This window comes from Rhinolophus ferrumequinum, chromosome 11 (assembly GCF_004115265.2).
Source record: "Rhinolophus ferrumequinum isolate MPI-CBG mRhiFer1 chromosome 11, mRhiFer1_v1.p, whole genome shotgun sequence".
In the NCBI taxonomy this organism is placed as follows: Eukaryota; Metazoa; Chordata; class Mammalia; order Chiroptera; family Rhinolophidae; genus Rhinolophus; species Rhinolophus ferrumequinum.
In genome coordinates, this window is record NC_046294.1 from 1616768 (window position 1) to 1644036 (window position 27269).

A 27269-nucleotide genomic window follows, 5' to 3' on the forward strand; every position below is an offset into this window, starting at 1 on the left:
CCATCCCATCTGTCAGGCGCCACTGTCCACCCACCCACTCCCCACCCATCCCGTCACTCGCCAGCTCGTTCAGTCATTGACCACGGATTTGTTGAGCAACTTCTTTGTGCCAGCACTGTGCTAGGTGTCAGGCGAGATGTACAATGAGCAAAGAAATAAATAAGAAGTAAAAAAGAAAGACAGACATTATGAAAATGGCCTGGAGAAAAATAAAGCAGGGAAAACCAGTGGCTGGGGACGTTATTTTTAAATACCTTATCGGGCAGGTAACATTATGCAAATAACAGGAAGAAGGATGGTCCATCCACCCACCCACCCTATGCACCCGTTCCTCTCTCTAGTCACCCACTCCCCATTTAACTTCTCCTGGGTGCCTGGACTTCCGGAGACGACTGAGTCAGTCTCCGCCCTCAGGTGCCAGCACCCTGTGAGGACAGCTCTCTCACAGGCTCTGTGTTGACGTGGGGTGAGCAGGAGTGGGGGCTGGGCAAGGCACTGCGCACGTGTGTGATGTTGTCCCGTGTTTTCTCTCTTGGTCTGTGCGTCTCACAGACGAGATCTCTGTCCCCAGGAGCAGGGCCTCGTCTCCCACTCCTTTGGTCTCCCCGACGCCGTAGTCTAACAAGGCTGGGAACTCAGTGGGCGCCCCATAAACACGGAACACGGACCGGCTGGCTGAGTCACTCCTGCCGCCTCCTCTTCGTCATCCCCTTTTGCTGTTGTCTCCATCACCTGGCTTCCCGGCCAGCTTGCGGCTTGACCTGCTCACCTGCCCCCTCCAAGTCCACTCTTTGCTTAGGCCTAGCCTGGGTTCTGGCTCCGAGATGGGCCACAGAGACAGTGCCAAAGCCCCAGCAAGGTGGACAAGGCACTGGCCAGGAAATTGCCCACCACAGCATTGAATGACTAGGGACAGGTCACCTAGAACAGGTCTCCGGCCCTCCATTCTCCGAGTGACCAGGGACACCCACCAGACTCTCCAGCAAGGAAAGGCCCGATAGCTTCTCAGATCCCCCAGGTGGGCACTGCCTGGGCTCCTGGGGGCATGAGGCAGCCTGCTCCCTGGAAGGGTTAGCTGAGGGCCATGGGTGGTGGGTGGTGAGGTGTTCTGTCAGATGGGGGCCCTGTGAGGGCTGGGGGGGGCCTCAGGTCTTGGTGATCAGAATTGGGGCGTGTTGGCCTTGGTCCCTACTCCCCAGCGTACGCTGGGCAGGCATGGGCCCGAGGGTCCAGCCTGATGTAGAAAGCCTTGACTTCAGGATATCAGGTCACACAGGAACCTGCAGGATTAGGGTGAGTGTCTAAGGGGCACATTTGAGGGTGATTTCACCAAAGAGGGCACTGGACCATGTATCCGTACGACAATTAGACTAGTAGTCAAAATAAACCCATGTCTTGGTTATGCAACTAGTTGGTGCAAATTCCCAGCAAAGACATTGCACGGTGGCCCTGCCAGCTGGAAGCTGACCCTGAACCCCAACCCTGACTTTTCTGCACAGAATGACTGCTGCTCAGAGATCCTGCGGGAGATCCGACCGGGCTCCAGGGGACTTTGGAGTCTCAGGGCTGGTCCCCAAGACACCTGCTTGGAAGGGGTGGAAGAGGCTCAGCGCCAGTGGGGCGGGGGGTGACTGGAGGTGACTGGAGGGGACCGCGGGGTGCTTGCAGTGCTGGCCACACGCCCTTCGCTGAAGCCACCCCCAGCCGCTGCACACAGCAAGTGCCAGCAGCCCCACGCTTTCGTAAATCTTCTCTTCTATTTGGAGAATTGAACTTGAGCCCCACAGAGTGTCCGGGGGGCTTCCTATCAGCTGGGCTGGGCCCCAAGGCTCTCTGAAAACTTCAGAGAGTGGGGAGCATGAGACCTGCTCACGGGAAGGGTTAATGTCACCCGACTTAACCTCAGGCCAAAGAAAACATGCGGACAGTCCCGACCGCCCTGTGGCCCAGCGGGACCCTGGGTCCTGGGCGGGGAGGGGTGAGTGTGGGTGGGTGATTCTGCAGGCCGGGCAGCTAGGCTCCTCTCACCGCTGGCCTCTGACCCCACAGAATGTGGGGTGGGTATGGTGTGCAGAGGGGTGTTGGCAAAGGGCCACTGAGGAAAGGATAGTGCAGTGTTTCCAGAATGTTCTCAGGCCTGGAGACAGCCCATGGGCCTGAGAGGCAGGGAGGGGGTGACTCAGGTAGGTCTGTCAGCCTCAGTGTCCAGGACCCAGGGTGTGACATGTGCACCTAGAGTGGACTCAGAGCCCCTGTGCGGGTCCTGGGGAGGGGGCTGTGGGCAGGCGGGACTCCCCTCAGTAAAGGGAGAAACTGGAGGGTAGCTGGTGAGCCAGTGGGCTGGGTCAGGCCCACCTGCCCCAGGTAAGCAGGCTTGGCTTGTGTTTCCTGTTCCTGTGGGCTGGCCTCGCCCACCCCTGCACCAGCTCCGCCCACTCCCCACCCCCCTCACCCCCCGTCTTCACCCCTTCACTCTGGGCCCTTCCTTCCCTGAGCCCAGTGCAGCCCCAGGCCCACGTCACAGCCCCTGTGAACCTGGCCTCCCTCCTCTCAGCTCTCACCCCTCAGCCCATGGTCCTGTCCTTCCCCAGGACCCCCACCAGCTCCTCTGAGCTTGTAGGGAGCTCCAAGAGACCCCTTTTCAGCCTCTCATCCACCCCAATGTCCCCAGGCCAGTGGGGCCAGGATTCCCAGAGCAGGCTCCTGCACAGCTCAGACCCCATCCCCCCAAAGCCCCACCCCCCAGGTGCTTGGGTGGTTACTTGTTATAATTTTTTAAATATGGAAACATACACAGAAGTGAAGCACACAGTATCACGATTGTATTCACCACCGGCTCAACAGCGATGGATTCAACAATGACCAATTCAGTGGCCGGTTGGTTTAATCTCCACCCCGACTCTGGGCCCCTCCCTGTGGATTTTTTCAGAGCAATTCCCTCGACATCACATAATGAGTGTGGCTTCTTCAGACAGGGAAGGCAGGATAAACACTTGACAATGTGCCCTTTTCAGCTAGTTTTCAGACTAATGAGCCCCAGTCACTAACAAAGGGCCCATTAGAATTTTTTGGCATGATTATGAATTAATGGGTTTTTAAGATATTTGATATGTTTTAATCTATAATTCTTTTTGATGCACAAATTGTCCTCTTGCTGATCAGCCCCTCCTAAAATTTTTCAGTGGACAGAGCCAGAAAGTAATTTTGTTTCAAGATAAAATAGCTGAGGAGTTTTTGCTCATATTCCCAATTCCAATTTCAGAATTAGTTCCTATTTCTGTGATTTTATATTGGTATCTCTTTTCTCTTGTGCTGACAACCTTAGTTGCTAAAGAATTTAACATGATATATGTACATGTAATTTCAATATAACGTTACTAATATTATTACAAACAGTAATAATATTACTTTTTAATTAATTAATTAAATTAAATTTTTGTAATTAATATTACAAAAGGATTCTTGGGGGTCCTTTTGTCCTTTGAATGTTCGTGATTGTGCTGATAATATGTTACATAGCATAGTTCACCCATTTGAGGGGTGTTCTGGTTGTTTCTAACCTTTTGCTAATATGTAAATAATGTCACAATGAATAACCTTACGTGTATACTGTTTTCAATTTTTCCTCATATCTTTGGGTCAATTCCGACAAGTGGAACTAACTGGCTGGGTCCAATGGTACCTGCGCTTTTGCTGGTAGGACCAGGACGCCCTTCCCACAGGTGACCCTCGAGCACATCTGTTTTCCCAAGGCCTGCCTCACCCATGGAGCTCTCAGTCAAACACCTGGACCTACCCCAGATACTGTGTTTCCCTGAAAATGAGACCCAGCTGGACAATCAGCTCTAACACGTCTTTTGGAGCAAAAATTAATATAAGACTCGGTCCTATTTTACTATAAGTCCGGGTCTTATATAATATAAGACTGGGTCTTACATTAATTTTTGCTCCAAAAGACGCATGAGGGCTGATTGTCCGGCTAGGGCTTATTTTCGGGGAAACACAGTAGGTGAGCAATGGTCCTACAGTATCCTCTCAACGTGCATTTTTCTTGTTGTGTGTGATGTTGGACATCTTTCCCTAAGTGCAAAGGTCAGGATCTCCTTTTCCTATGAGCCATCCCTGCCTTGTGCCCTATAAGGCGGTCTGTCATTTTCTTCTTGGTTTTAGATGTTCTTTATGTATCAGTGTTACTAATCCTTTGCCTGTGATGTAAAATAAACTACAAACGCTGTCAGTTGGTCATTGCCTGTTTTACTTTGCTGATTTCAGCTATTCCCTCTGGATTTCTGACTGTCGGGAACGGATTCCCTACTCCAGTTTGTTGAGGAATTCAGCCCTGCTTTCTTGTAGAGTCAGCATGGCTTCATTTCAATGTTTATACTTAAGCCTGTCATTTGTTCGAAATTTATTCTTGTGCGTTGTGTGGAAGATGGATCAACTGTACCTGTATTTTCTTTCTCTGTGGCTCTCCAGTTGTCCTAATGCTGCCTATTAAAAGTTCATCTTCCTCCTGCTGACTGGGAAGTGGGTGTGTAGACACTGTTCCTTCATGTATGCATTCATCCCGAAAGAACTGCCTGAATGAAAGCCTGCTGTGTGCCTGAGTGTCCCCCTGGGGCCCTGTGGGGGTGGACTCTGCCTCCTTCTGGTTCTCTGCCCATTTGTGTCCTAACCGAAACACCTCCCAGCAAGGTTCCCTAGCTGCAGTGGCCGAGGTTCCCTGGTGCCTGGCACAGGCTGCGACCCACTTCATTCTCTCTGCCTGTACAAACTGCACTCACTGCAGGCACCATCCAAGGTGGGGGGAGTCAGGGAAAAGGGTGGGGGCTGCACTCTGTCCACCGTCAAGAGCTGACTTTCTGCTGGGGGGTACGTTAAATAAATCAGCCCAGGTTGCTCAGTGAAGACCTGGGAAGCGTCTCCCAAGTTATGGGACCCTGACATGGCTGGGGGTGGTTACCCCTCTGCCTAGGACAATGTCTCCAGAGAGTCTGTTTTTGTTCTGTGTGTTATCCCATCCTTCGCCCTGGCGCCCATTTAATGTGCAGTGACCCAAACGCCAGTGCAACGATGGCTGGAGGCAGTATAGGGGATCCACACAAACCACTGACTTCATCACCCACCTCTGCCCCCACCCCCACCCAGGGAAGCACACAGGACGCAGCGGCAGCCCCCTCAGGCCAGGAGGACAAAACACGCATGCCCCTAGGGTGGCACAAATGCCTCCCCTCTAGCTGCCCAGACAGCCGGGCCTGCTCTGCCGGGTCCAGAACCAGGCCTTGCTGTTTCCAGCGGTCCCTGCATCCTCTGCTCTTCTACGGCTCCCACTGGGCGGTCCCTGATTGATGGCTCCCCCTTGCCTCCAGGGTCCGACAACCCTAGTGGACACCGCGGAGACTGCATTCCTTTTCGCCGGCAGCGTGCCCCCCCACCCAGCACCCAGGGGGCGCTCAAAGTGTTCGCGGGGCTAACACTCCATCGTCCAGGTGCCAAGAGGGTCAGTCTGCGCGTGTCCCACTGCGCCCCTCCCTCCTCTTTTCCCTGTCCCCCTCTCTGGGGAGGCACAGAGGGCGTGAAGTGGGTCTCATGCGCCCTATGCAGCCCTACTGCCCGGGCCGCGCGGTTCGCTGTCGCTGCACCTGCGGGCCCCGCGCTTTTCTTTCTGGCTCAGCTGGGTGCTCCGCGCGGGCCAAATCAGGTGGGCACAGGTGGGGCCAAGCAGGTCGGCTTGCGGGCCGAGCACGTGGGCGTAGATGGGGCCGAGCACGTGGGAGAGGGCGCGGCCAAGCCGGTGAATGCGAAAGGGGCGGGCCGCACAGGTGGGTGCAGACGGGGCAGGACCAAGCAGGTGCGCGGTTGGGCTCGGGCTGGGGCTCCCCAAGCTCGCCGGTTGCCCGGGGGCGGGGCTTCTGGCCCTGGGCGGAGCGCGCTGTCCCCGGGGACCGGCCGGCGGCCACCGCCCCCTTCAGGCCCCACCCCCACGCCCGGGCTGGGCAGGCAGCGGCCCCCCGTGGCTGGGGTGGCAGCAGCGGCTGCCCGCACTGCACCTGGGCTCCCGCCTTCGCTGCAGCTCCGGGTGCCGCCTCCCGGCCGGCCCCCGCCAGCCCTGCCTGGCCATGGCCGCGGCCTCATCGCCGCCCCGGGCCGAGAGGAAGCGCTGGGGCTGGGGCCGTCTGCCGGGCGCCCGCAGGGGCAGTGCGGGCCTGGCCAAGAAGTCCCCCTTCTCGCTGGAGCTGGCTGAGGAGCGCCCGGCGGGCGGCGCGCTCTACGCGCCCGCCGCGCCGCCCGCCGCCGACCTTGGCCCGCGGCCGCCCGTGAGCCTCGACCCGCGCGTCTCCATCTACAGCGCGCGCCGCCCGTTGCTCGCGCGCACCCACATCCAGGGCCGCGTCTACAACTTCCTGGAGCGCCCCACCGGCTGGAAGTGCTTCGTCTACCACTTCGCCGTGTGAGTATCGCCTCCGGCGAGGCCGAGCCCCGAGGGGCTTCTTCCGCGGCCGGGGAGGGGGGAGGGAGTAGGGGGAGCGCTGTGTCCCCGCCACCTGCCGCCGCCAGGACTGTATCCAAGCTGGGTGTGACTCGGAGCAGCCGTGAAGGAGGGAAGGAAGGAAGGGGTTAATGGGGAAACCACGCGGAGCCTGTTGCTTGAAGTTCAGGGACTCGGGTCTGACCTGTGAGGGACACCTGTGGCTGCGGTGCCAGGCTTCCCCCGGCCCTGCCCAAGCAGGGTGTGTGTGTGAGGGGGTGGGGGGGAGCCAGCTGGCGAGGAGTGACCAGCCCAGAAGTTGGCTCCACTCCTCCCTGGAGGAGCAGTCCAGGTGTTAATGCTTGGGGGAAAGGATGTGAGCCAGGGGAGCACAACCTTGGGTGCAGGGGAGAGAATTCCCCAGGGTCAGCTGGCACGGGCAACTCAGGGGCCCCAAGAGGAGAAGGCCCCATGCCCTTACTGGACGTCTACACCTGAGACTCTCCCAGGTCCAGGCAGGCCCTGTGGGGAGCGGTCTCCTGGGCCAGTGGGGGAAAGGCTGCCCTGGAGGGTGGCAGGCCTGGTGTGTGCCCGGAGGGGTCAGCATGGCGGTGGCGAGTGCCCACAAGGAGTCAAACTCATGAACACTCGGGCTGAGACAGAGGAGACTGGAGGAGGCTGGTTTCTGGCTGTCCGTCAGAGGAAGCTACGTACCCGGAGAAAGCAGGGCCCTATGGGCAGCACCTGGCTCCTGCTGCTGGTTACCCAGCTGGCTCCAGTCCCCAGAAAGGCTTGCTTGCGTGGGCCAGGGCATGGCGCTCCGATGCTTAGGAACGGGGCAGGAGGACGTTGCCTCCTCAGGGCCGCCCTCCTTGCTGCCTGCCGGGGGCCCGTCCCCCACATCTCGTGGCCCTACTTCCTGGCTGCCTGGCCAGCAGCCTCTTGATATGGTGCCAGCCTGTTCCGTGAACATTCAGTTGGTCATCCCGTCCCCAGGCTGATCTCGGGGCTCCTCTGAGGGCTGCATGGGGTGGTCTCCCTCTGGCTTCCTAGTGGCACTGCCCGTCCCTGCTGCTGTGGCTGGCCTCAGGCTGGGAGAGACCTGGGGGTGATCAGAGCCCTGTTTCTCCACTGGTGCCCCCAGGGCTGCAAGGGGACCCAGGCCCTGCCGGCTCCAAGGCTTGGAGCATCATCTCGGGCAGGTGAGGCGGCCTCAGCTTCCCACCTTTGCTCCTCTAGGAGTGCATGTGGTACCAGGGTTGCTGCCCTCCCTCCTGCGAGGGACCAGCTTCCCTGGCACGAGGGACAGAAACAATGTCCCCAGAAGCCTGGAAGGGCCACGGGTTCAAGCCTCTTCCCCAGCCCTGGCCCAGCCTTCCGAAGCGCCAGAGGGTACCTGAGCCCCATCCGTTGCCGAGGACGGCCCTGCCCACAGCTGCAGCAGCAGGGGCTTGTCTGGGGATGTTCCTGTGCAATGACCTCAAGGGACCCCACCTGAGTCCAATGCTGCTGTGCAAATGCTGCTGTGCAAACACGTGGCCAATGCCAGGCTTGTGGGTGCCGTGGTGCACGTGGGCTGCCTGCCTCCTAGCCCTCACCTGCTGGGCCCCAAACTCCCTGAGATGCCCAGGGGTGGGGCGGACCCCACAGCTGGGTCCTGCCGTAGACCCTGCCAGCTGTCTTTCTGTCCTGCATCTTCCATGCCAGCACAGGCAGTGGGAGGCGTGGGCAGTGGGCTGCCCAGGGGTGCTGCAACGCCCCTACCCCCAGGGGCCTGCCAGGGAAAGGGGCCACCCGGCACCCCACTGGTTCCCATCTGGGGGATGCAGGCTGGCGGGCGAGTGTGGCCCCGGCTCCTGGCCACAGCACTGCCGTGGAGGAAGAGGGCTTGCCGCACCCCAGAGGAAGTCTCTGCTTACACTTGTGTTTTCTTCCTGATTCTGATTGTTTGGCTCTCGGAAGTTTGCTCAGTACAGTGCCTTTGCCCAGCCTCCCAGGAGCTGGCGGGGCAGTGGCTGAGTGGCCCCTCTGTGGGGGGAGCCGGGAATGGGATGCTCCTAAGGTGGCTGTGTGACTTCGGGTCAGCCTTTTGCCACCGTGGACCCTGTCCTGTAAGAGCTGTGCGTGGCCCCGAGGAGTGGATGCCTGCGCAGCTCCCCCGTGTAGGGTGGCAGTGGAGGTAGACCCTGGCCAGGCAGGGCGAGCAGCTTGTCTGGGGTCTGGGCAGGTGCCCCTTCATTCCCAGCCTCTCCAGAACGTCAGCAGAGCCCCAGAACTCTCCCAGGGGACCTGGGCCTTTGATCTGGGGTTGCAGGGGTGGCCTGTGCCTGACCGGTCGGAGCCGTGGAAGGGGATGGACGGTAGCCACTCTGGCCCTGAGGTTTCTCTCAGTCGCGGCCAAGATAGCAGACAGTGCTGTCCTTGGTGGGTCGGGTTGTGAAATATGCCACCCAGGGCCTGGCTGGGTTTCTGGGTGAGAAGGCTGAGCCTGGCCTTGAAGGGCAGGGGCCCCTTTGTGAGTGTGGGGCTTGGAGGTGGGAGCGCAGTCTGGGCAGCCCTGCAGAGCTGGGCACCCTCTCCCAGACGCAGCGAGGGAAGCAAGCCAGGATATCCTGCCCCTCCTCGTCATCGGGGAACCCCTGCCCCATCCTGTGTGCCCCTGGCCTGGCCTGTCTGCCGGGGTCAGGGAGCAGGACGCTGTTGCTCTGGCCACTGCCCCTGCCCACTGGGCTTCCTGCCCCTCCCCCCATCCTCTTCCAAGGCCCTTCACGTCTGCAGCTCCCACCCTAGCTGAGGGCACAGGGCAGGGGAGAGTCCTGGCAGCCCTGCTGATGGGCCTGAGCTGGGATGGGGAGTGGTGGGTGACCAGGTAGGGGTGCCCACACTGGAGAGGGAGCCAGGGTTCCCATAGCAACCGCCTCTGCCGCTGCCCTGCTTTCCTGTGGAGGGCAGGATCAGGGCTGCCCCCAGGGCTCCTCAGCCCTCCTCTGGCTGGTGACGGGTTTCCAGTCATAGGAGCCCCCAGGAACCCCATCCTTCCCACTTCTCCTTCTCCCCCTCTTCTCCCCTCCCTTCCCGCGGCTCTTGGGAGCTGCAGGATGACAGGTGCATACTCTTTTCTCAGCTGCTGCTCCCCCACCCTCCTCCCCATGTAGCCTGGACTCCCCCAGCCAGGCTGCTGCTGTGGCTGTCTGCCCTGGGCGAGCCCCCTCCTCTGTGCCTCAGTTTCCTCCTGCAGCGCACAGTGCCGCCTGTGGTCAGTGTCCATTGTGGTTGGGAGACACTTGGAGACCCGGCTGAGAAGAGGGGTTTGCCAGCGGGTCCCAGGGCTTAGTAGATGGGGCTAGATTCTCAAACTCGGCTTGGTGCCACCTGTCCCCGCCCTCCTGCCACTGCCTTTCCCTGGTTCCCAAGAACTTTCTGGTGGCTTTGGCGGCACCTTCACAGAGGTGTTAATCATTGATGGTGCTGGAAGCTGGCCCTGGCAGTTTGTTGGGCTAAGCCTGCCTTTCCAAAAGTGGAGGCCAGTCCATGGGCCACATGTCTCCACCCGGTGGCTCCCGGTGGTGTGAGGGTCCTGCAGTTCAGCAGACTCTGAAGAGTAGTTGGCTGGGCGGGAGGTGGGGTGGGCTCCCATGGAGAGCGGAGGGGGGTGTGGCGGCTGGATACAGAGGGCAGGCTGTCTGATCTTTTCCTGCCGTGCACTCAGGTCCCTGGGGTCAGGAGGGTGTGTAGAGCAGGACGTGGGGCTGGCCGGACGGTGCATGGAGCTCAGACATGGGCAGGGATGGGCTTCGTGTCCAAGTGTGGCCCCGTGGCTGGGCCACCTTGCCAGGTCCCTGAGCCCTCCGAGTCTGCATCTCCTCAGGTGGGAGACAGTCACCACCTGTGCCTGGCACAGTCAGAAGTCTTTGCCAGCTCCCGAGGGGGTGCCAAGGGCGCTGGAGGGACGGGAGAGGCCCCTTTCTAGTCAACAGTCCCCGTGCACTGGCACCTTCACATGTCGCAGCAGTGTGTCCCGGGGCTGGGAGGGAGTGGGGCGGGGGGCTTGGTCCTGGGGAGGACAGACCTAAGGTGCCTCGGGACGCTGATGGGGTGGCCTGCCTGAGTGTGGGATGGGATGGGACCCGGACACCGAGGCGCCCCAGGTGTTGGGAGGCTGTGAGGGCCTATTTGTGTGCTGGACGTCTTGGCACACGGGCTCATGGTGGGTTTGCACAGGTCCCCTATGTTTGGATGGAATCGTGCCCCTCGGAAAGGTATGTTGGAATCCTTACCCCGAGGACCCCAGAATATGACTGGATGTGGAGATGGGGTCTTTAAAGAGCTGATTAAGGGGAACTGAGGTCACCGGGGTGGGGCTCTGATCCCACGTGACCGGGGTCCTTATAACAGGAGGAGATCATGATGGATACACACACAGGGACGACCGTGTGGGGACACAGGGAGGAGAGGACCATCTACACGCCGAGGACAGAGGCCTCAGAACCAGCCCTGTGACACCTGAGTCTCAACCTTCAGCCTCAGCTGCTCTGGGCTGTGCCGGGTGTTCGTTTGCTGGTCTCAGGGCTGCTGGGCTTTAAAGGGTCTGAGTGGGTGAGCAGGGCCCCAGGGAGCTGTCTCGGTGGTTCTCTGATCCCTAACAGGGATATGTGCTCACGGAAGGGTCACCTGGAGTCCAGCTCCGAGCCCCTGTCTGCTCCCTACCCCTGGCCCCGCTCTAGCCGTGGGGTCAGGCGTGCTGCTTGGCAGCTCCAAGCCCCTCAGTCAGGCCGGGCCGCTGACATCTATCTGCTGGTATTTTTATCCAGCGGCATTCCTGAGTTTGGGAGAAGCATGAGCTTGGGAAGTGGTGGGCAGAGGCCACCAGAAGCCTTCTGTGGCTGGTGGGAGAGTCCTGCAGGCCTCCGGGGGCTTTTCAGAGCCCTTTTCCCCAGAAACGTCTCTGTCTTCACAGCAGCTCTGCCTGGGCACGGGGGCAGATCCATTTGGCCTGGGCAAAAAGTCAGGGCCGACCCCAGAGGGTGACGGCCCTTGACTGCGGGATCCACTGCTGCCCATCTCGGGGAGGGTGCTCCTGGAGGGCTCAGGGCAGAGGGCGTGTGGCAGGGAGGAGCCTGAGCTCTGTGCAGAAGTATGGGCGCCCTGTGCCCTGGGGAGCAGGACGTCGTGGCTTGTGGAGACTTCTGAGCACCAGAGGACCCAGCCCTGGTCCTGGCGGCTCCCAGGAGGACATGAGCTCCGCTGATCAGAGCGCGTCCCTCTGAACAAGACCCTGATCTGTGTGTCCATCCCCCGAGCATCTGGATTGCAGGGCTTGGGAGCGACTCCAGGGTCCAGCCCACCCGCTCTGGGTCGGCTCCCTGTTCTCCTTCTCTGCTCAGTGACTTGCGGGTGGGGAAACTGAGGCCCAGCCACTTGGCTCGTGCCGCACCAGGAAACATGCTCCACTTCTTCCTGGAAGCACTTCCAATGCAGAGGTCTTTAAGCAAGAGGAAGCCGTGTTCCTGGCATCACGCCAGGGTGCACCCAGGGTACCCTCGCCCGTCCTCACCCCCCGTCTGCAGAGGCTCCCTCTGCCGCCTCCAGGGAGCCCCTGACAGCCACTCCCTCCTGACCACCCGGATGGCTTGCCTTGCTCCTGCATCTCAGCAGCGGGCACGCTCCTGGTCGCTCCCACTGGCAGGATCAGGGGCTGTGGCCGTACCCCCAACCCCCGCCACATCTCCCAGGCTCTGGGGTAACTGAAAAGGACACTCAGGATGGCGGCTTCTCACATCTTTCTGCTAAATTTGCTGCCGTGCCCCATGCAAAGATCTAGAGTCAGAACATGGGGACTGAAGCCAGGCCCGCTGGACAGAGATCCCCACCCGCCCCCGTGCCCTGCAGCCACGGAGTACTTCTCTGCACGGGCCAGGGCCACCCCTTCACCTGCAGGCTGATCCCAGCCTACCCAGCTTGGACACTGAGCAGGAGCTTCGGCCCGGAAGACAGCCAGGCCCCTCCCCCCCAGAGGTGCCCCCGTCCGGCAGAGGGGAGCAACTGGGGGCCCCAAGGGAGCCTCAGGGGATGCATGAGCAGCCCTGGGGGCCACATGATTTGGATGTTGGATCCTGATGGGTTTTATGGTTTGGTTTTCTGTTCTGTGACGTCCCCAGAACATCTCTTGTAGAAGTCACATGCATGTTCTTGCCTGGGACAGCTCCAAATATTATAAAACATAACGTTTGGGTAATTACAACAATGTGGTCCTCGTTGTGGACAAGCAGGTAAGCCACGCCACAGAATAAAAAAAACCAAACACCCGTGTACAGACTCAACTGCATGTGAAGTTTAGTCACAAATGTGGGCAGCATCTCAAAACGATAAGACAGACTTTTTAACATGCGATGCTGGAGAAATGACTTGCTACAAGGAAGAAGGTCACTCCTTGTAGAAGGGACCCACTCCTCCGCTGCACACCAGGGTAAATTCCAAGTGGGTCGGAAAACCACTCGAGGACCAGAAGAAAGCGTGGGGAGTCCTCATAACCTGAGCCTGGGGGGACATCGCTGTGACTCGGAAGCCCGGTGCATGAAGGGAAAGATACGGATGCTCCTTAGCGGACAGTGGAGTTATGTCCTGATAAACCCAATGCCAACTGAAAATGCTGTAAGTCGAGACTGCATCTAGCACATCTTGTCTTCTGAACGTCATGTCCCAGCGGTTTCTACTGAACGCATAACGCTTTTGCAGCATCAAAAAGTCGAAAAATGGTCAGTATGTGGAACTGCGCTTGGCGGGTGACGAGCACACAGCAAGTGTTGGTCGAGTGTGTGCCCGTCGGACGTTGTTTTCCACGACTGCATAGTCCTCCCCTGGGTACGTGGCCCGTCCCCTGCTGACGGGTGTTCAGGTTTATTTCCCACCTTCCGGTTCTTGTAAGCTCGACTGTACACAGCTCTCCAGATGTGAGGAGTGTGGCTGTCGTGGGACAGGAGGAGGTCTTATACCCCTGTGCCGGTGCGGGGCCTGGCATGGACTACGTGCCCCTGAAGGACGGGTGGGCGAGTAGATGGGTAGACAGATGGGGGGATGAATGGACAGACAGATGGACGGGCAGATGAATGGGTGGACGGATGGACGGGGGGACAGGTGGGTAGACAGGCAGGTAGGAGGACTGATGGACAGGTGGATGGTGTGATGGACAAGTGTACGGAGAGATGTGCAGCTGCAGGCTGTCCCCAGCACGCAGTGGGAGCACTGGTTAGCTGTCGGCTGTCCTGAGATGGGAGCTCTGGGGAAGGTCTGTAGGTGGGTGTGGCTCTGGCCAGCCTTGCTCTGGGGTGGATCACGGCCCGTGGGATGTCCTGGTGACAGAGCCTTTCTGTGTGTCCTGGGCCAACTTAGCCAGAGCCTGAGACTGAGAAGGTGGCAATGTCCTCAGTCCCAGGAGGAGACCCAGCCCTGTGGTCTTTCCGGAGGGTGTGGGAAACCGTCTGTGGCCTGAAGTGTGATAAACGGAAGTATGGGAGGGTCGTCATGGCTGTCCCCGAGGCCGCCCGGTCACTGTGCATGAGGTGGACAGGGCTCTGGGCATGAACGTGGACGGCCAGTGAGTCAGTGTCGGGGCCTTGGGCTCTGGCGTTGACGCACCACTTACCTCCTCCCTGGTCTTGTCCTGAGCCTGGCTCCTGCCTGGGGGCTCCCAGCGAGAGCCTCAGTGGCGCGGCAGGAGCCACGTGCAGCGTTACTGAGCAGTGAGGCCAGCGTTCGTGCCCACGACCACGGCCGTCCTGTGGGCGCTTCCCCTGGGCCTGGGGTGCAGGGTGCGTAAAACAGACGCCCTGCTCTCCAGGGGCTTATGGCCCAGCGGGGTGGGAGCTCCTTGGGTGACCGTGCCTGAGAATTGAACAGCTTGGGGAGGCCGAGGGCAAAGCGGGAGGGCGGGTGTTGCTGGTGGAGACTAGCAATCGAAGAGGCTGGTGGTGGGATGGACAGAAGGACGGGGAAGAATGGATGGACAGAGGCACAGATGGCTGTTTGGGGGCGCAGGAAGGAGACCCACCCCAGCTGGCACGTGGGGGGGGGTGGGGCTGACGGATGGAGGCCGGATCCAGCAGGGGCCTGTGCAGCCCCAGGAGTGCAGTTTCTCCCGAGACACCAAACAGCCGTGGAGGGTCTTAGGGGCGGGGCTCCTGGCCTGGTTTGAGCCTCTGGAGCTGCGAGATGGGGGTGGGTGAGGGGCGCGGGTGGGAGCAGAGGCAAGGGGACCTTTTGGAGACATAGGGAGCAGGGTGAATTCCAGGAGGTCCCAGTTTGTGTGTGATCAGCAGGGAATCCCAACATGTCTCTGCTCCTGGCTGTCCCTGGTGTGCTGTGACCGCTTGGGTGACCAGGTGACCTCCCTGTGTCCCTGGAGAGACCCATCCTTACCTCGCTGGGCAGAGATAAAACGGGAGATGGGGACACAATGGGCTCTGAAAGGCCCCGAAGCTCCTGGAGGTGGAGGCTGCTTTCTGGCCCCCAGCCTGTCCCCTGGATCAGAGGCCACTCAAGGTCCCCAAGTACAGCTCTGAGGAGGCACGGCAACTGCCAGGCACCGCCCGGGCAGCACTGGAATGTTCTGGCTGCCCTTGGCACTGGGGATGGGCGGGGCTGGGGGCTCTTTGGGCCTCGCTGGCCTGTCCCCAGGGCAGGCCCCGCCTCCTATGCTCTTATCAGGGCCTCTCTGCCAAGCTCCTGCCCCTCAAAGTCATGCCGCCCTGGGGGCGTCCATGGCTTTTTTGCTGCTTCCAGGCAGTCATTTGGGGACTGCTTTCAGGTCCCAGGCTGTCCTGGGACAGCAGGCCCACTAGTTCAGGGAGCTCCGAGGGTGAGAGGGCTGAGATCTGAATCTGGGTTTGGAGGCCTCCCCACTTCCTGAGACCCCAGCACATTGTCTGCGGCAGGTGGCTGGGTCCCGGGCTATGCCCAGCCACTCAGGGGTCCATCGCCATGGGGTCCCCTCTGCGGGAATTGCTCGGCAAACCCATCACAGGGAGGTGGGAGCCAGATCCTGAGGCCTTGCTGGGTGCTGGGTTTGGTTTATCCCCCGTGGGCCAGGACCAGCACAGCAGCGCTGTGGAAAACGGACAGTGTGAGACAGACCAGGTCTGGGCCAGGCGGGCAGGACACTGGGGGACTTTGGGTTTGATGACATAGGAAAGCAGCTCTCCCTGGCAGCCATGTCGTCACTGGGTCCAAACACAGGGATGTGCAGACGGGAAAAGTCGGAAAGTGGACACTGGACACTTCCCCGCGGCCTGCCCTGGGTGTGGGTTCTGGGGGGTGGGTTTTAAACTTCGGCTCATCTAAATTTTCTACTTTAAAAATACTGGTTGTTTAAAAACAATAGAAGGTTGCTTTTTTTTAAACTAAGTGACAAGACGACCCCAGAAGATCATGTCTCCCATCTGCACTCGCTGGTGTTTTCTGGCTGTCCTGCCGGGTGGAGAGTACCTTGGGGACAAGAGCGCCGTGGCCCCTGGGCACTGTCTCCGGATTGAAACCCTGGTGGGCCTGGGGGTTGGGAGTTGTGCAGGGGCTGGGCCGCTCTGCAGAGGACCCCAGCCTCTCTTGTCAGGGTCCCTGCTCCCCCAGGTCTGCAGGGTGGAGTTGGGACACCCTCTGGGAGGACAGTGATGTGGAAAAGGCACCGAGCGGACACTCGCAGGTGGGCTGGAGGAGGGAGGGTACCCCGAAGAGAGCCAGCTCCACGAAGGGGAGGCAGGGAAGAAGGCCCCACACACCCAGGGGACCCTGCTCCCTTCAGAGGCCTCACCCCCGCAGCCGGAAGGGAGTCCTTGGGGACCCCGACCCCAGGCTCACAGCTGGTGCTGTGGCCCTCACCTGTGTGAGCAGCCCAAGAGCCTGGTCACCCACCCACCGCTCCATCTCCTGTTGGGGCTGGACACCGCCGGTGGCCCTCTGTCGAGCACACTGTCTGAGCTCCCTCTGTGGCTGCTCTGTGGCCAGGCCAGGCGGGTCGGAGGTGGAGGGAATCACACCCACCAGGCCCAGGCAGCTTGGGGCTCGTCACCCCTGCAGCTCATTGAAGCTGGGTCAGGCCTGGAGGGGACAGACACTTGCTCAGCGTCACATGGCTAATGGGTGACAGGGCTGGCATTGGAGCCCATCACCTGACTGTCCAGTACTCCCTGACTTGCTCTGTGGAGCCCCCCACCACAGGGCAGTCCCTCAGTCTGGTCCTGCTCACACCATGGGCACTGGACAAGCTGTGCCTGGGGGGCAGTGGGCTGGGGGCCTGCTGGGTGGAGCTGCTCAGGGCTGCTTTGCCAGCCGGTGGCCGGAGCAGGCTCCCTCCCCAGAGCCAGCGAGGGCCTCTCCCTCCCTCCTGGATGTCTCCAGTGTGGCCGGGCCTGAGCCAGGGGTACTGTCTGGGCAAGGCCCAGCCGGCCTGGGGGTGGGGTGGTGTGGGGGGGGCCGGGGTCAGGGAGGAAGGGGTGGGTGGGCTCGGTGCTCTGCCTGTCATTGCAGTGTTTCTCTGGGGGAACTTCTGGAGGAGGTATCTGGGGCAAGGAGAAGGCTTTGGAGGGGTGGCCTTGGGCTCTCCTAGCAGACCCCATGGGACAGAGACCGGCATACACCTGGGCAGGCCTGCCCTGCAGCCTGACACTAACTGTGTAGGTGGGGATAGCATGCCATGAGGCCCTGAACCTGGGCAGGACAGCCTGGCTGCTCACCAGCGGTGCCTCCTGTGAGCCAGGAAGGTCATTGGCAGCCCTGCAGGTGGTGGCAGGAGCTGAGCCTTACCGGGTGGTTCTGGAATTGGATGGTTCCTGGTGGCACCTGCCTGGCTTGTAACCCAACCCGTCCTTCCCCAGGGAGCTGGCGACTGCTTCAGTGTCACCTCCCCTGGGGTGGGAAGGTCTGTGGTCATGGACTGGGTTGAGGGCATCACTTCCTCCTGTCCTGGCCATGAGCAGCTGTCCCCAGGTGGCCCCAGGCGATTCAGGAAAGTACCTGAATCTTCCCAAGGTGCCTCTGCCCAGGATGTGTTGCCAACCAGGCTGGATGGCGACCTTCCTTGTTGAGGAACTGTGGATACACTGTGGCTCTGTTGCCCCGTCTTGTAGCTGGGGAAACCGAGGCCCAGATCAGAGAAGGGGCCTCCAAGGGGACAGGTGATACCTCGGCCAAGCTCCTGCCTGGACCGAGTGCTTGTCGGTGGGGACACACCCGGGGTTCCGTGCCCCTTCCCTAGGCCCAGCTCCCCCATGTCCCGGTGTGTCTGCTGCTTTGCAGAGTTGTAGGCTTACAGAGTGGCAGTCACGGAGGAAATGGGGTGCTGGAGGTCCTCCCTCCTTGTCCGGGGCTGCTGTCCTCAGAGGGCGAGGGGCTGGCCAGTCTTACTGGCCATGGCGGCTAGGCCTCCCTGCTGCCTTCAGCTCATCCGGGAGGGAGTCAGCGACCCATTGCCGTTTGTCTGGCCTCCGGCCTCTGGTGTCAGTGTCTCCCAGGGAAATGCAGCTCCCGGGGGGCCAGGGAGCCCTTTGGAGAGCTTGCTGCTGGCAGGCCTGCAGGGGTGCCCAGGAGTGCTGGCAGTGCTGTCTGGGGATCCTGCCAGCCAGGCAGAGGGAGAGAGCCTTCTGGTCCTCACAGTGTCATGGGCGTGGGGTGGCGTGGGGGACTCTGGCCTGGCCCCCGGGGAGCTGACCTGGTGGCGGCTTAACCTCTCAAGGCCCCAGCTGTCTCATCTGGACACGGTGATCATGAAAGCTTTTGGCGTAGAGAGCAGGGTGCCCCCACCTCAGCACTCGTGACGTTTGGGTCTGGATCCTTCTCTGTGGGGGTGTCCTGTGCAGCGTCCCTGGCCTCACCACCCACTGGGTACCAGTAGCACCGTCTCCGATTCGTGACAATAAAACCATCTCCAAACATGCCCGTGTCCCCTGTGGGCAGAGTGCCCGGCACAGAACTCCTGCGTATGGAGCAAGTGTGAGAGGCTGAGGGGTTAGTACACAGTGGCCTGGGAACACCTGGCGGGAGGAAGCTCTGGGCCAACCCCGGCTGTCACTGTGGATGCCTCTCTTGCTGCTGTGGATCCTGCCGTGGGTGGAGGGTGATGGTCTGCTTGAAGGGTGGCCCCGGCCATAGTCCGCTGAGAGGCCGGCCCTGGTGCCTGTGGTTCTCCGTGGCCCATGGGGCTGGAGCAACTTGGGAAGGGCCTGGGTGCTGATCGTGGAACAGAGGTGGGAGGAGACGTGCTGCCAGGAGCTCTCAGCCTCCTGGGGACAGCTGACCGTGGGCTCTGTGGTCCTGGCACAACGTCCAGCCCAGGGTTCAGGGACATTCATGTCAACCCCCTGGGACTTCCTGAGATGATGCCCTGGCCGTGGGCTGATTGAGGCCCCCGACTGAGCCCAGCCCTGTAGGACTCAGGTTGCCCTCTGTCCCTTGAGCTGGCCCTGCCCACCTGGGCCCCGCCCGTCACTGCTGGTGTCTTGGGCCTGTTGTTCCTTGTGATTTGGGGCCCAACTCAGCTGAGGTCTCCCTTGAAGGCATGCCAGCCACTTACTGGGGAGCCGGCCTATGCCCCAGGAGTGCCCAGCAGGCAAGGGAGGCCCCGTGAACCTGCCCTTCTGCCCTGTTCTGCCCTGGCCCTTTGCACTCCTGCTGGCCTGGACACCATGGCCCACCTGCCCTTTCTGCCACCAGCCTTCCAGGTCAAGGCCACCTCCCAGGGCCGTGTCCCACGTCACAGTACTGAGCAAGTGGCTACAGGCCACTCAGGGGTGAGGGAGCCCCAGGGCGTCCCAGAGGAGGCTGGGCATGAGTGGGGCACGCCAGACGGGGGCAGAGGTACCTGGGGTGAGGGCCACGCTGGGGCTGGAGCTGCGCAGGGCTGGTCAGCAGGCCCCAGTTGGGGGCTTCCCCAGAGGTGAGGCAGGGGAGGGCTCCCGGGGGGAGGGGCTGAGCCCTGGACACCCCTCATGGCTCCGTGATGTCCAATGGGCGTGGGTGCCCGGAGAAGGTCAGGGCTGGCTTTGTGTGTCTGCTGTGTCCCCTGCTCCCCGGCAGCCGCCCCTCTTCTCTGGAACAGCGGGCATGGGTGGGTTTGGGGCCCGTTCCCCTGGCCTGCCCAGGCTCTCTCAGGGGATGTGGTGTGGCTGCGAGGGTCAGCTGAGTAGCCCCAGGAAGGCAGATACCACCACAGGAAGTGGCCCTTGGGCATGGAGCCCCTGGGGCCCTGGGGCCTGCATCCGGTGCAGTGGGGGCAGGCTGGCCTCAGAGCTGTGCCAGGACCGAGCGGGCGTCCGTTTCTGTCGCTGCTCCCAGGCCCCTTAACTGTCTGTGGGCCCGACCCCTTCTCCGAATCACTTGTGAGAACAGCGTCGCTGAGATGAAATCGGCGTAAACAAACTTCATGTGTTTAACGCCATGTGTGTAGATCCCTTGTGAGTCCTCCTTCCTGTCCCCACCCCGAAACAACCATGGACCTGCTTTCTGTCTCTGGAGGATAGTTTGCATTTTGTAGAATTTTCTAGAAATGGAGTCACGCAGTGAGTCCTCTTTTTGGTCCAGCTTCTTTTGCTCAGCATCACTGTTTGGTTCGCTTAGGTTGTGGTTCATTGTTTTTACTGCTGCGTAGGGTCCCACTCACTGGCTGTACCATGGTTGGTTTTGTCCATCCATCCAGTCCCAGCCGATGGACATCTGGGGTGTCCCCCGTGGGGGGCTCTTGCACGGAAAGCTGCGAGGAGCGTGGGAGGACACATCTTTGTGTGGACATGGGACATTCGGCCCCGTGGGGGACACCTGGGGGGCGGCCAGGGCACCGGGGGGTGTAGGTTAACTTCTAACCCCCTCCCCGCCCTGTTCTGAGGCTGCCCCTTCTCCCCCCGGCCGCCCCCTGGGCAGCCTTGGTTGGTGGTGGTCTCAGGGTAGCCCCTGTCACGGGATCCGGAGTCTCCCTGGTTTACGTGCATTTCCCCGACAACCGATGGTGGTGAGCGTTTTTCCACGTGTGTGCTCACCGTCTGTGTCTCTTTGGTGACGTGTCTGTTCCCATCCTTTGTTCGGAAAGTTGCATTGTTTGTTGCAGTCCTGGTGAATTCCAGGGTCCTTGGTATATTCTGGACGCGGGCCCTTTGTCATCTACGCTCTGAGGAGACTCAGCCTCAGTTTGTGGTGTCTTCATGCTCTTCGCTGCTCTTCCCGGGGCACATGTTTCATGCTCACGAAGTCTGCTTACCTGCTTGTTCTTTTAGAAACTGTGGTTTTGGTGACTGTTAAAGAATCCATTGCCCAACCTGAGGGCACAAAGATTTGCGTGTGTTCCTCCAGGAGTGGCGCCGTTTTCGGTTTTCCGTTCCGGCCTGGGTGGCTGGGAGTGTGTCTCTGTGTCGGGCATGTGGTCGCTGACCCTCCTCCCTGCGGGGCCCCTACCCCCGGCATCCTGGGCACGGGTGCACATGCTGGAGCTTCTGCTGTTAGTGAGCCTTGACTCCCGCCGGGCCACCTACCGGATACCAAAGGTGGTCACTGAAGTGTCACCAGACCTGGCGGGACCCGCAGCCCCCATGTCGCTCCACACACCATGGGTCCTGGGACTTGGGGGGCCCTGATGGTCCTGGCTGTGGGTCCTGTGTGTGCGTGTAGAGGTGTGTGTCCTTAGCTCACACAGAGAGCAGGATGGGACGGGAGAGCCCCAGAGACGGATCTGTTCAGCTCGGGGTACGGCGCCTGCCTGCAGAGAGGGAGGCTCACCAGCCCTGGCCTCTGTCTCTGATGGCGCGAGGTGGAGTGGCGGGCGGCGAGGGGGTCACGCTGGGACCGGGGCCGTACGATGTGAGGTGCGGGTGGGGGCAGAGTGGTGCTGCTCGGTGACTTGGGCTGTGACTGTGGCCAGGTCCCTGCCTGCCCCGTGACCGTGGCCAGGTCCCTGCTGCTTACCAGGCCTCCTTCCTTGTCTGGGGTGCACTTGTCCTGCCACCTCCCTGGTTTGAGCACTGAGAGCCTCGCAGGTTCCACTCCATCCTGAGGGGCACTGGGAGGGCACCCTGACATTCCTGGGGCCTCCACGGTGGGCGCTCACAGCTCTGGGCCAAGACTTGACTCCGGGGCCCCCCAATACCCTGGGGTACCCAGCTAGGCCTCAAGAGAAGGGCTAAAATTGAGGGCGTGGGCATGGGCTGGGGTGTGGCTGACACCCAAAGACCTCTGTGTCATTTGGGGAGCTTCCTGCACCCCTCTACCCCCTGGCTTGGCCGCTGGAGGACAGCACCTTCCAGGGAAAGTGGGGCACAGGGTGCCACCCACCTCAAGCCCCCCAACCCTCATATGCCCCCAGGAGGCTCCCACCCACATGCTTGACTCACTGTATAGTCAAACCTCTGGAAGGTTCTTCCTGTGGCTAAGGAGTGGCTGGCTGGCCTAGGAAAGGAGAGCAGATGACATACTGCAGGCTGGCCCAGGGTGATTCTATTTTTGTATGTCTTTTATTTTGCAATAATAAGCCAACAAACTGGGAGGGAAATGGTGGCTGGGGGCTTTGGAGCCTGGTGGGCCAGTGCCCGGGAGTTGTGGGCACCCTTGACTGGGAGTCCCCCTGATCAGTCTGCCCACCCCGCTCTACAGCAGAGCAAACCGGGCTCCAGTGCCCAGGTGACAGGTCCCAACGTGGTGGGCAGGGAGCGGGTGACGCCAGATGTCAGGGCGTCTGAGGCTCACTGCCCGGCAGACGTGCCACTTGTGGCCTCTGGGTGGGACAGGCAGCCAGGCCGAGGCCTCTGAAACATTTAAGATTCGACACCTCAGCTGGTGACTTCTTCACCGCCCAGACGAAAGGCCCTCACCAGAATGTTCTGGGTTGGGTAGGGCCTGGTGGAGGCAGCCGGAGGCAGCCCCCAGGGACTGAGGACCGAGGAAGGCACACCTGGTGCCTGTCCTGGCTTTGCAGGGGCTTCCTGCAGCTGGTGGCTTTGGTCAGGTACAAGGAAGGGGGCACTGCTGAGGAGGGCGTTCGTGGCTGGACTGGCTGCGCTGGACCACGATGGTGGTGGTCAGCCCTCCTGCAGGTGGGCCGTGGCCGACGGCTCGACACGTTTGGGCACTTTGTGTGGACCCGCTCCTCAGAACCTCTCCACAGCCCTACAGCAGCCTGATTGACAGGTGGGAAACCAAGGCACGGGATGCCCAGCGGCCTGCCCCACCCAGACCCAGATGGGAACCCCCGGCGTTTGGCTTCGGAGATTGTGCACACCCGTGCGAGCTTAACAAGCACTTTCTTATTGTGGTAAAACACACGGCATAAAATGGACCGTTAGCCATCGTAGAGTGTATCCGGTGTGTTCTCGGCGGTGTGCCGTGTTCACGGCGGTGTGCCGCCATCACCGCAATCGCTCAACACCCTCAATGGGAAACCTTCCCCGGACGCAGGACGCCCCGGCCCCGCCCCGCCCCACCCACCAGAATCTACTGTCCGCCTGGTGTGTGTGATGTCAACGGAACCACACAGCGTGTGGTCCTTGGGGGCAGCTGCTTTCGTCTCCGTAACGTGTTCAAGCTTCTTCCACGCGGTAAGTGGCAGGTGTCAGGATTTCCTGCTTTCAAGATGAACGATATTCGGTAGCTGACGGACCACATTTTGTGTGTGCGTGCATCTCTCGACGGCCACTCGGCCACTCGGCCACTTCCACCTTTGGGCAGTTAGGAGGGTGCTGCTGTGAAGGTGCCTGCAGAGCTTTTGTTTGAACACCTGTGTTTGATCCTTTGGCGTCTACACCCAGGAGTGATTGTGGGTCACGTGTCTGCTGGGCAGAGCTGCCCGTGGGCCTCGCCCCTGCAGTACCTTCACCAGGGGGCCGTCCCCAGGGGGTCTTGGTTTGGATCACATCAGTGCCCCCTCCTGCCTGTCCACACCCCGGCCCCCCACACTCTGGCCCTGGGTGAAGTCCCCTCTGCTGCCCTCTTCGTGCTCACTTGACCCCGTCACACCGGGTACCCAGGCTGTCCCCCGGCCAAGGTGCTCCCTCTGCCTGGAGTGCCCTCCACTTCTATCAGTTGAAGCCCTGCTCCTGGGCCCCCAGAGTCTCTGCGCCCAGTTTCCACCTGTGCTGAGAGAGAGCCACACCGACAGTACCCTAAGGCCGTTGTCAGGGACAGGTGTGTTCCAGAACTGGACCTTGGGGAGGGACTGTCTCCCTGAAGGATGGCAGGAGACCCTCCCCCTTCCTTTCTCCTCCCCGCTCCTTCCCGGCTCCCACCACTCAGGTCCTTCCCAGTACAGGAAAGACGCCCTTGGCTGAGAGAGCGCCAGCCCGCGTGGCGTACATGGGTCGATAGGCAAGTCGCCCACTTCCACTTGTAAACACAGTGCTGACGTGAGAGTCTAGCAAAGATAGCAAAGGGAAAGCCACAGACCGACCACGTGTACAGGTAGAGATAGGAGAACCCGAAACAAAAAACAGCAAACTAAATCCAAAAGTACATGTAAGTGACCGTGCACACAGCCTGGTGGAGACGGATGTAAGTCATGACACATAAGAACCTGCGCGTGCGCTCTGACCTACCTCTGGGGGGTTAGGTAAAAGGGGGAGCCCTCTGTGCTTGAGCGCCACCTATGAAGGTGGAGAAACAGAGGTGGCACCACCTTGGTGAGTGCCCCCGCCCCCCCATTAATTACAAGGAAAATGTAACTTCCCGGGCACCAAAGCTGCAGACCCTGGGTAAGCATGACCTTACCACTTCAGGAACCCTGAACGGGCGTCCCCAGTTAGCCGTCTCCTCGCCACAGACCCATGCCTGAGTCCAATCGGGAAGGAACAGCAGATAAACCCAAGCTGAGGGACACTCTACAAAGTAACCGGCCTGAGCGCTTCAGAAATGTCAAGGTCAGCAAGCGGAAAGGAAGATTAATGATGGGTTCAGACAAAAGGAGAAGGGAGACATGGGACCCCAGTGGGTGGGGGACTTGGGGTGGAACCCCAGCCAGGAGCAGGGGAGCTGGCGATGGGCTAGGTGCTGGTGTCGTGTCTGTGTGAAGTGTCCCACCTTTGACAACTGTCCCGTGGTTCCGGAGAGAATGTCTTGGTCCTGAGAAGTACACTTGGAAGTACTTAGCAGAAAACAGAAAACAGGGTCCATGCTGCTATCTGGTCCAGAACAACCTGACAGAGGGGAGACAGGGAGGGTGATAAAGCCGGAGCGGGATACCCGTGAACTGTTGGTGAATCGGGACGTTCCTTGTATGGTTCCTGCAACTGTCCTGTGAGTTCGAAATTAAACTGTATAAGGAAGAAGTTACAAGAAGTTACCACTTCAGATTTCTGCCCTGACTGCAGGAGCCAGCGGCTGGGTCCTCCAGAAACGCCCTGACAGGGCAGGCGTGCTGGGTCGTGATGCTGGTTAAGAGCATGTGGCGGTTCCAGGAGCTGCCCAGGGCTGCTGACCCCCTCCTCACCAGACGTCAGAACATGTCTGTAGGACGTGCTGATTAAAAAACCCAGACATGTTCAGCAGAGCCCCTCTGGAAATTTTTAAAGAAGAAAATTAAAATGAAATGCCTGCTGCTGATATCCTTCCAGTCTTTCTTCCAGGTCAGAGTGTGTGTGTGTGTGTGAACACACCTGGTGCAGTCAGTGGTGAGTAGCAGGTCCACAGCTAGACGGCCCCAAGCTGTGTGGCCATGTGCCATTTAACCTACTTGTGCCTCAGTTTCTTCATTTGTGAAGTGGGGATGATGAGGGCTCTTGCCTCACGTAGCTGTTAGAGGATTAAAATAGCTAACTAGAGCACACCCAAGTCAGTGCCAGCTCAGAGGAGGAGCTCAGCAGCGGCAACCAGTGTCACTCCACATGTGTTTGCCCGTGTATATTTGTGTAGCTGTGTGGTAGGACTCGGACGATGCTAAACCACTCGTCTGTACCTTTTCAGCAATGACATACGGTGAACATGGCCCCGTAACCCATTCTTCTTCCACAACGGAATTTTCCATGGCCACCTAATCTTTCCACTGCGTCGTTGAACCTAAAGTATCCTGTGGGCATCTGGGTGGTTTCCTATTTTATTCATATACATAACACTCTGATGCCAATCCTTGTGCACTCATTTTTCCCCGGAACCCACATTATTTCCGTGGGTCCCATTTGCAGGGGAAGATCGACAGGCTCAAAGGGGTCCCACATTTCTGTGTCTCTGACATCTGCTCCTGGAATTCTTCCCTCACTTAACCTCCCTCCGTGAGGCTGGACATTACTCCTGTTTTTCACCCTCTCTCAGGCTGGTTGTTATAGTGAAAACACTCGGCCATTTTGATGAGGCGAAAACAGCATCGTATTATTTGTGTGAAGTGAGGGGGGTGCTTTCACGTCTGCCGGCCTCTGTGTGTGTTAGCTGTACCTTCACTCCGCTGCCCGCTGGCCCCTGTGAAGCTCAAGGTTGTCTTTTGCCCTCGGGAAACCGTGACTTAATGAGACAGGATTGCTGACCTCCAGGAGATTCCATCTGAGACAGCAGGGACGTGAACAAGTGCGTAGTGGGTCCGACAGTGGTAAGGGCCTCAAAAGGCATACAGCAGAGAAGGGAGCAGAGGGTGACGGGGTGCCCTCTGGGGGTGGTTGGGGACAGCCTCTCAGACCGGGGGTGTTTGAACAGAGAGACCTGAAGGAAGAACATCTGGCCAGAGGAGACAGCCTGTGCAAAGGCCCTGGGGTAGGGACGTGCTTGACGCGGAGGGGGAGTCGTGAGGGGCTGGGGGCTGGAGCAGAGTGCTGTGGATAAGGGCTGGAAGGTGGCGGTGACGGGGTGGACCTGGGCTGTGACTCTGAATGCTAGTGGGTGCCAAGGGGCTTGCGTGAGGCGTGATGGGATCTGTCCTCTCTTCTGTACTTTTAAAATTAAAAAAACAACAACAAAAAACCACAACACAAACCTTGAGACTTACAGCACAGTTCCAAACAGTACAGAGAGCTCCCGGGGCCTCGTCACTCACTTCGCCTGAGAGGAGCAGCTTCCGTGGCCAGAGCCAGTTATCCCAACTAGGAAATTGACACGGGACTCCTGTTCACATCCCGCCAGTGTGTCCCCTAAAGTCCTCTTTCTGTTCCTCGATCCCCACATCGCATTCGGCTGTTGTGTCTCCTCCAGTCTCTGGCACCCCATGATCTCCTGACCGGGACGTCTGTGATGAGCAGTGGTCAGCTGCTTCACAGCGTGTCCCTTGATCTGGGTTTGGCAGATGGGTCTCCTGATTAGATAGCGATCGTACATTTTTGGCAAGAACACGCAGGAACAATGCTGGCTCCCGAGCAGCGCCTCCTGTCAGGGGCGTGTGACGTCGACATGTCTCGTTACTGCTTGTTTTGACCTTGATCACTTGGGGAGGTCTTTTGGGCTTCTCTGCTGTAAATTTGCTGTTTTCCCCTGTGTCATTAATAAATATCTTGGAGATAGTTTGGCACCATACACATGTCCCCTTTCTCCTCAAACTTTTGCCTGCTGATTTTAGCCTGGGTCGGTGGAAATGGCCGGTCACAGCTCTGCCGCTGGTGTCTGTGTAATGACACGGTTTACTACCACTTTCCTTCTCCATTTATTAACTGTAATGCTTCTGTGGGAGGAGCTGTCCCTTTTCCTCCATGTATTAATTTCATGGTCGAGGTAGACTAGCGTGGTCTCATGCAAGTTGGTTTTATTTGTGGGTTTTGATCCCACACGATCGTTATTCTGTTGCTCAGCTTGCCCCAGCGTGGGCCGCCGGGCGCTCCTTCAGGCTGGCTTCCGTGGCCTTCCTGTCTTTGTGGGAGCACTGCACACT

The 27269-nt window shown here is 59.7% G+C and overlaps 1 protein-coding gene across 3 annotated transcripts in view; it reads left to right on the forward strand.

Annotated features, from left to right (window-relative positions):
- The first annotated feature begins 5998 nt into the window (after window positions 1-5998).
- KCNQ1 (potassium voltage-gated channel subfamily Q member 1) overlaps window positions 5999-27269 on the forward strand; it is a 310562-nt gene continuing 289291 nt past the window's right edge. The window contains exon 1 of one of the 3 annotated variants that reach the window (XM_033119433.1): window positions 5999-6451. In XM_033119433.1, coding sequence (XP_032975324.1) covers window positions 6120-6451 — 332 coding nt within the window. In that variant the 5' untranslated portion in view covers window positions 5999-6119. Of the gene's footprint in view, window positions 6452-13873; window positions 13975-27269 lie in introns of those variants that run through there. The other 2 variants (XM_033119432.1, XM_033119434.1) reach the window with 2 other exon arrangements.